The 7,092-nt window shown below is 45.6% G+C and overlaps 2 protein-coding genes and 1 long non-coding RNA gene across 3 annotated transcripts; 2 read left to right on the top strand and 1 right to left on the bottom strand.

Annotated features, from left to right (window-relative positions):
* The first annotated feature begins 924 nt into the window (after positions 1–924).
* On the top strand, positions 925–1,466 carry LOC135131521 (uncharacterized). Its single transcript, XR_010280919.1, has 3 exons — positions 925–1,035; positions 1,091–1,149; positions 1,369–1,466. It is a non-coding gene; the product is annotated as an uncharacterized LOC135131521 (long non-coding RNA).
* Positions 1,467–1,598: 132 nt separating this feature from the next.
* On the top strand, positions 1,599–3,123 carry LOC135131520 (uncharacterized). The gene is made up of 5 exons (XM_064059299.1): positions 1,599–1,679; positions 1,733–1,879; positions 1,939–2,163; positions 2,217–2,723; positions 2,776–3,123. The coding sequence occupies exons 2-5, from the start codon at positions 1,739–1,741 to the stop codon at positions 3,004–3,006; spliced, it is 1,104 nt and encodes a 367-aa protein (XP_063915369.1). The 5' UTR covers positions 1,599–1,679; positions 1,733–1,738; the 3' UTR covers positions 3,007–3,123.
* Positions 3,123–6,822, bottom strand: LOC135131311 (uncharacterized). The gene is made up of 6 exons (XM_064058978.1): positions 5,908–6,822; positions 5,245–5,317; positions 5,096–5,185; positions 3,910–5,045; positions 3,355–3,510; positions 3,123–3,307 (listed from the first exon to the last, which is right to left on the bottom strand). The coding sequence occupies exons 1-6, from the start codon at positions 6,820–6,822 to the stop codon at positions 3,242–3,244; spliced, it is 2,436 nt and encodes an 811-aa protein (XP_063915048.1). The 3' UTR covers positions 3,123–3,241.
* Between the last annotated feature and the right edge of the window lie 270 nt (positions 6,823–7,092).

Raw genomic sequence — 7,092 nt, forward strand, 5'->3', positions numbered from 1 at the left:
AGAAAATATCCAAAAGATATTTTTTTATCTTGCTATTATCTTCATCAGAAATGAAATTTAAGAAAAAAAAACACGAAATCAACAAAATATAGTATTATTTCTCCAAAAATTTTGTAGCCTTTGGAAGAATTATGTTAGAGACATCAACTTCAAAAAATAAAAAAAAGAAAGAAGTCATTCTGATCGGGTCAAAGAAAGAATCAAATCTATGGGTTCATATGTGTAATCTATATAATTTTATGGTCAACATTTTAAATCATTGCGAAAATTAAATATCAGCTTCCGATTTTTTTCTACAGAAGTCAAAATTGTCAGAAGTAGGGAAAGCTAGCTACAATCAGTGTCAGATGTTTCAGTCACTTACCTGATGTTTCTTTAAATTGCTCAACAAGTTGCTTTCGTTCTTCCACGAACACGTTATTTTTTTTATTAATTTTTTATACTTTTAGTGGATATAAGGAGAGGCAGTGAAGGACACATTTCAAGACCCAACATCACTCAGCACCAACTACAAAAAGAAAAAACCCAAAAAGCTTTGAAACTGTATTTTCAGTATTCCTGCTGTACACTTCAAGCTAAGAAAACATCAGAATGCGTAACCATTTTCGCCACCTCAGAATTCGAGCACACCACGCCTGACCCGCTTCGCCCAGACGCTTTTTTCGCCACCTCGACTCCATTACGTAAACCCGTCTGCCCATAACCCATCGTCCATCCTTGGAAGAAAGCAAAACGTGTGCGATCTTTACCAGTGGACCGTTCGACGACCCCTCTTTCACTCTCGCCGGCGAAATCGAAGCGAGGCTCCTCTCTGGGTCAGGGCCAATACCAGCAAGAGGAAACCCATTGTGGTCTCCCCACGAGCCCCCACTGCATGGGAACTCCTCATTATCAGCTCGCCGACTTATCGAGGGAGATGTTCTCTATAAAACGCCGCCGGTTCGGGATTTTGAGCACATTTGCGGTCCACAGTACTGCAACAACCAACCGGTACTGGTATTCGGGAAGTCGCCGAAGATGGCTTCCAAGTTATTCGTGAGTGTTCGGAGGGCGAGGGAGAGGACAGTTTGATAAACTTTGTGTGTTGCAGGGGTTGGTGATCTTGGCGGCGGTGTTTGCCTACAGTGCGGCCACTTTTGGGAAAGAACAGTAAGTTGCCATTTAAGAAATCGGAAGTTGCCATTTACGAAACAGAAGTTGCCAGTTTTAACCAGTCGGAATAAATTTTAAAGCCAACTTTAATCCAGATTATTTTATAAAAGTAATTTATTGTGAAAAAAGAAAAAATTGACTCTATTTAAAGTGACTTTATTTATGGCAACATCTGTCTGTGCCTTTCAAAAATTTTAAAAAATTATTTTTTTTTAGTGTTCATATAAGAATCCACGTTCCTGAACCCGCTCCTCACCACGAAGTCCACAAGGAAATAGTCCACGTCCACGGAGGCGGCGGTGGCGGTGGCGGCGACGATCATCACCACCACCACCACGATGACGGCGGCGGTTTCGGCGGTGGCTTCGGAGGCGGTTTCGGAGGAGGATTCGGAGGAGGTGGCGGTCACGGAGGGGGTCACGGAGGCGGTGACGCCCAAAAAATAATCATCCTACAACAAGACGGCGGCGGCGGCCACGGCGGCGGCGGTGGCTACGGCGGCGGATTCGGAGGTGGATTCGGAGGAGGTACCCCAAAAGAATCAACGCCTTCGCGACTTACTAATTGGTTGCAATTATAGGACACGATGACCACCACGGAGGCGGCGGCGGTGGCTTCGGAGGTGGTGGCTTCGGAGGCGGTTTCGGCGGAGGACACGATGACCATCACCACGGAGGCGGTGGTGGCGGAGGATTCGGAGGAGGATTCGGGGGCGGCTTCGGAGGAGGTGCAAGAAATCACAATTGTCTTAACGTTCAATTCTTATCTAAAATTTTGAAAAATTAGGTCATGATGACCACCATGGAGGCGGCGGATTTGGAGGAGGCGGTGGATACGGTGGCGGCGGCGGTTTTGGAGGCGGCCACGATGACCACCACGGCGGCGGTGGAGGTGGATACGGGGGCGGAGGCGGCTTCGGCGGAGGTTTTGGAGGTGGTGGACACGATGACCATCACGGGGGAGGAGGTTATGGAGGCGGATTCGGAGGCGGCGGCGGCGGATTTGGAGGAGGTAACTTGTGATACTTAATTGTACGACAAATTGTTAATCTTGTTATAATTTAGGCCACGATGACCACCATGGTGGCGGAGGCGGCGGTGGCGGCTTTGGAGGTGGCTTCGGAGGCGGATTTGGGGGCGGTCACGACGATCACCATGGCGGTGGGGGCGGATACGGCGGCGGCGGCGGCGGTGGGTTCGGAGGAGGATTCGGAGGAGGCCACGATGACCACCACGGTGGTGGTGGTGGATACGGAGGGGGCGGTGGCTTCGGGGGAGGCTTTGGCGGTGGCCATGATGATCACCACGGCGGTGGAGGCGGCGGTGGGTACGGAGGAGGAGGGGGCGGTGGCTTCGGAGGAGGCTTTGGCGGCGGCCATGATGATCACCACGGCGGCGGAGGCGGCGGTGGATACGGAGGCGGAGGGGGCTTCGGAGGCGGATTCGGGGGTGGCCACGACGACCACCACGGCGGCGGCGGTGGCGGATACGGCGGCGGCGGGGGTGGGTTCGGAGGGGGATTTGGAGGTGGACATGATCATCATGGAGGCGGCGGGGGAGGATTCGGCGGAGGTAAGACCATTCACGACTGTTTTCTAGTGTTTTATGGATAAATTAATTTCAGGAGGCGGCCACGGAGGCGGCAGCGGCCACACCACTGTCATTATCAAGAGTAACGGCGGCGGAGGCGGCGGCTTCGGAGGTGGTCACCACGGAGGTGGTGGCGGCGGTTTCGGAGGCGGTTTCGGTGGTGGCTATGGCGGTGGCGGTGGCGGCGGCGGCGGCCATCATCACGGCGGTTACGATTAGCCAGTGCAAGTCAAGAGTACCTTCAAAGTCTGTCATTTTAGGTTAGGTTCATAATTTATCGTTTCATCGTGTTCATGTGTCATGTATGCCTGTGTCCTGTACATATTGTTGATGTTTTTTGTTATTAATTATATATATTTTAATATAACATTTATATAACAAACGAGTTTTATTTACACTGCAAGAAGTTCAAGCTCATGCGACGTGACGTGCAGTAATTACAGGGAAAAAAACTGGAAAACGTGCAAGCAAGAAATCCATCGTTAGTGGCTTTAGAGAAATTAATCTTCTTTCGGTATCTCGAACTGTAGGGCCACCAGCACGTAGGTGAGGATGTTCGCAGATATCTGGAACGATATTTTAAGAAAAAGAAGATCGTTTAGGAAGTGAGTACCGGGCCGGCAATTCCCAAATCTATGGTGAAGACGCCGCTGGCCGTCAAAGGTCGATGTTGTTTCAATTTCTCTATAAAGAGTCTGACCTGTTGGTGTTCTTCGAGTGAAGAAATCCGCGTGGAATATTCCAGCAGGAAGTTGTTTAAACCTTGTATCTGAAGAAAAACCATTAAAACGACATTAAGTACTCGACCCACACACGAAAAATACCATTTTTCACCAACAAAGAAAACGCTTTTACTCATTCAGAAACTTTCATCAGGATCGTTATTATTTTTATATCCCGGTTATTGTACGTGATAATGTTTAAATTACCGACTTTCCAGTGAAACTGAAATTTCAAACACCTGTTCTATACATATAATTGCTAATTCCGTTATTTATGACAAAGTGCAAACTCGATTTTTCAGACGAAGCACATAATTAACAGCTGTAACACAATTAAAAAGAAATTTTTCTTTCCGTCATTATTTATAAGTGACAAAACATCAACTAAACGCTAATTACACACTTTATCTAGTTTAAAGTTGCTCAGTTTGTGAAAAAGTACTCACCATATTTTTCAGCTGCTGTGCGTTCTTTAAGAAAAGAAAAATCCCCAACGTATGAACAATAACAAAGAAGCAGTTGACAACGTGGATGCTACTAGCTTGAGGTGCCTTGAAAGTGAAAGCCATATAGACTATGACGGCGTACCACTGGACGATCAGTACTGTCAACTCAACGACAGTATGGCACAAGAACTGCGGGTTCATGCAGTCGTTGATTTCGTAGATGACCAAACTGATGTCTTCGTGTAGGATGCGTAAGAATTCGACCACTTCGGCTTGCGGAAGCTTAGCCAAACGTCCCGTGCACGGATGCTCCTCTTTGCATAACTTGTAAGTAACCAAACCGAAGAAATCGCGGGTGTTGTTAGTCTCGTTGATCCCTTTCATCGGGTGCACAGGAGTATACTTCAAACAACTAATCGTGAGCTTCTCGAAGCACGCCAAAATCCCGATAAAGACAGAAATGATGGTCAGGAATATAGCGTAAAAGACGAAAGAGATGTTCTGGAGGAGCTTATTGATGAAGAAGTTGTAGTCGAAGTCGGTTTCGTAGCTCTGCGAGAAGTGCAAGAACGCCAGAAGACTCACTTGAACCACGATCCCCAAGAACAACACTCCTAGAACGTAGTACTCGACTGTGAGTATCACCTTCATAGCGGACTGGCAGAAGATTCCTTCCTTGAGCACCGACGCGAACTTGTTCAAGGTTTTGATCCACCTGGGGAAGCGGTACATGTTGAGGGCGGTCAGAATGATGATGTAGACTCCGTAGATGGCGTCGGTGATGTTGTTCAGAAGAATGGGCAAGGACTTGACTTTAGTCAAGTGCAAGAAGTCGATCGAGTGGCCGATTTGAAACGACAACACCGCGATGAGAAAGAAGGAAAAGCAAATCCAGCCTACCGATTTGTGGAAGTTGCACTTGCCGTCTTTGTGGTCGGACACAATGGGCATGAAACCCATCATCTTGCTTAAGTAGAGGATCGGCTTGAACATCTTGCAGATGCAAATAGAGTCTTTTTTGATTTCGAAGACCGGGCTAGTGGTGACGTGTTTGGTGCTGGGGTACATGACTAGTTGGCCCAGGAGGCGTGGAACTGGAGCGCGACCAAGACGTAGGTGACGACCGTCCCCGATATCTGAAACAAACGGCATTTCGGGTGTCCAAACGAATCAAAAATTCACTCACCGAAGCCAGGAGCCGCGTCCCCACGGTGAAAATGTCCGAAGCCCGAAGCACCGGTTTCTGTATCGTGAGCGTGGTTATCAGCACTTCCACCTGTCGCAATAAAGCAACAAAATTACTTTGTTAGACCGATATCCCAGTTTATCGCACACGCACCTGTGCTGCCTCGGCGGCGGTCAATTTACTAATTGGATATTTGAACAGAAATGACAGGATATCTTCGCTCTAGAACAAATAATTTTATCTGATTATGTCGAAGCTAATAGTTGAATAAATGTTGATAGATGGACGCTTAATGATTGTTCGTATTGTTTGATGGGGGCGGCGGGGTGACTTATTGGTTATTATTGTGGGTTCAGGGACGGCGTAATTAAAGTTGATGCGTCTTCGGAGACCGGCGATGACAAACGCCACTTGCGTAATTTAATTAAACGCGTTTGTGGTGGTGGCGGCGTCATGGAGACGGCGAAGAAAAGAATTTTTATTACGTTAAAAATATATACACACACACAACTAATAATAATAATAATAATAACAATGAAAGTGAAGCTGTCTCAGAAGAGTCTGTTTATTCTAGTACCTGAAACAAAATTAACTAGAAAAATTAGTACGACAACGCTGCCGATAAAATTTTACTAACATATAGTTACCTGTTGCTGACATGATTTATCCACACACAAAAATTAACCAGTGTAACACTTATTTCAACAACACTGCCACTTATAAACACGCAAATATTAAATTACAACTATGATTATTTGAAAATTCCACAACCTACTACAATCCAATTAAAAAATAAACTTCAAAACTCTTACCATTTTCTCCAGCTCGGCCACCGTCACGCAAACAAACAGCCCCCCAATGAACTGTAAAACCGAAATGACAACGAACGCCCCCTCGTAAAAATCCAACCCATAGTCGCGCCCATAAATCACAATAAGAATATAAAAACAAGAAACCAACAAAACCACTAACGTTAGTCCCAGTACTAAAAGCGTCAAGTTTAAATACAGACCCATCACGTTAAAATTAACCATGACACAGTGGTACATCCGCCTCAGCAACTTGATTCGATAAGAGAAACATTTTTTCTTTTTCGTCAGCAATTTAATTAAAGAGTCGTTATTAGCTCGGAGGAAATTCTTGTACAGTTTTAACAGCGCGATGAATTTGAAGACGACGATGATGGGGACAGAGATACAGATTTCGCACGACAGTACTTTGAGGACCCACTCGAAAGTGTTAGTACCGAGACTTGCAAACGACACCAGGAAAAAAATTACTTGGAGGCCCGCGTTGTAGAAAGCGCAAAGTAAGTACGTTTTGAAGTACTTCTTCACAGTTTTGGTCCCTAAAATTGCCGCAGTTCCGTAGTAGTACCGGTTGTTTTTTATCGAAATGAGGCCGTTGAAGTGGAGGACTGATTCCCTAGAGGAAGTCATTAAAAATAGCAATAGGAACAAAACGAACACTAGCATGACGGTTTCATTTAGGGTGATGAGTCTTTCTTTGTGTTGGTACGAAGAGAAGTGCTTGAGGTTGTTGTAAATTGCGAAAACGAGAAGAAGGCACTCTGTTAGGGGTACCACGAGTTTGCTTTTGTTGATTCGGAGGTGTTCGGTGCTTGGATATTTCGAATGAGGACACGAGAATTGCGAGAAATTGATGAAATTACAAGTGAAGAAGAGAATAGGGCTTAAAGCACACACTGCACAGTCGTTGGGTGACATTTTAGAAGTGGTGAGTGGCGGTGTAATTTGTTAAATGTTGGTGATAATCGCGGTGATTCCAGGTCGGTAAATATAATGGTGTATAACTGGTTGCCTATTAGGGGCAGCCATATTCTTCAATAATTAATGTGTTTTTTATTATTATTTAATATATTACTTTTAGTGATTGTAAATTATGGAAAAGCGAAACAAAACACTCGGTACTCACAAGTTCCGTGACGTTCTCGATGGCACTGCAAAATTTACAATACATCAGCGTCAAATTCGCAA

Source organism: Zophobas morio, unplaced genomic scaffold, assembly GCF_036711695.1.
Source record: "Zophobas morio isolate AGI-343-1 ecotype UQ-CSIRO unplaced genomic scaffold, CSIRO_AGI_Zmor_V1 ptg000020l, whole genome shotgun sequence".
Classification (NCBI taxonomy): Eukaryota; Metazoa; Arthropoda; class Insecta; order Coleoptera; family Tenebrionidae; genus Zophobas; species Zophobas morio.

Excerpts from the sequence above, each read along its gene's own strand:
- LOC135131520 (XM_064059299.1), top strand. The coding sequence starts at position 1,739 with ATGACCACCACGGAGGCGGCGGCGGTGGCTTCGGAGGTGGTGGCTTCG. Across the intron at positions 2,164-2,216 it reads CGGCGGCGGATTTGGAGGAG|GCCACGATGACCACCATGGT; the intron begins GTAACTTGTGAT and ends GTTATAATTTAG. Across the intron at positions 2,724-2,775 it reads CGGGGGAGGATTCGGCGGAG|GAGGCGGCCACGGAGGCGGC; the intron begins GTAAGACCATTC and ends AATTAATTTCAG.
- LOC135131311 (XM_064058978.1), bottom strand. The coding sequence starts at position 6,822 with ATGTCACCCAACGACTGTGCAGTGTGTGCTTTAAGCCCTATTCTCTTC. Across the intron at positions 5,046-5,095 it reads GGACGCGGCTCCTGGCTTCG|ATATCGGGGACGGTCGTCAC; the intron begins GTGAGTGAATTT and ends CGTTTGTTTCAG. Across the intron at positions 3,511-3,909 it reads CACAGCAGCTGAAAAATATG|ATACAAGGTTTAAACAACTT; the intron begins GTGAGTACTTTT and ends GTTTTTCTTCAG.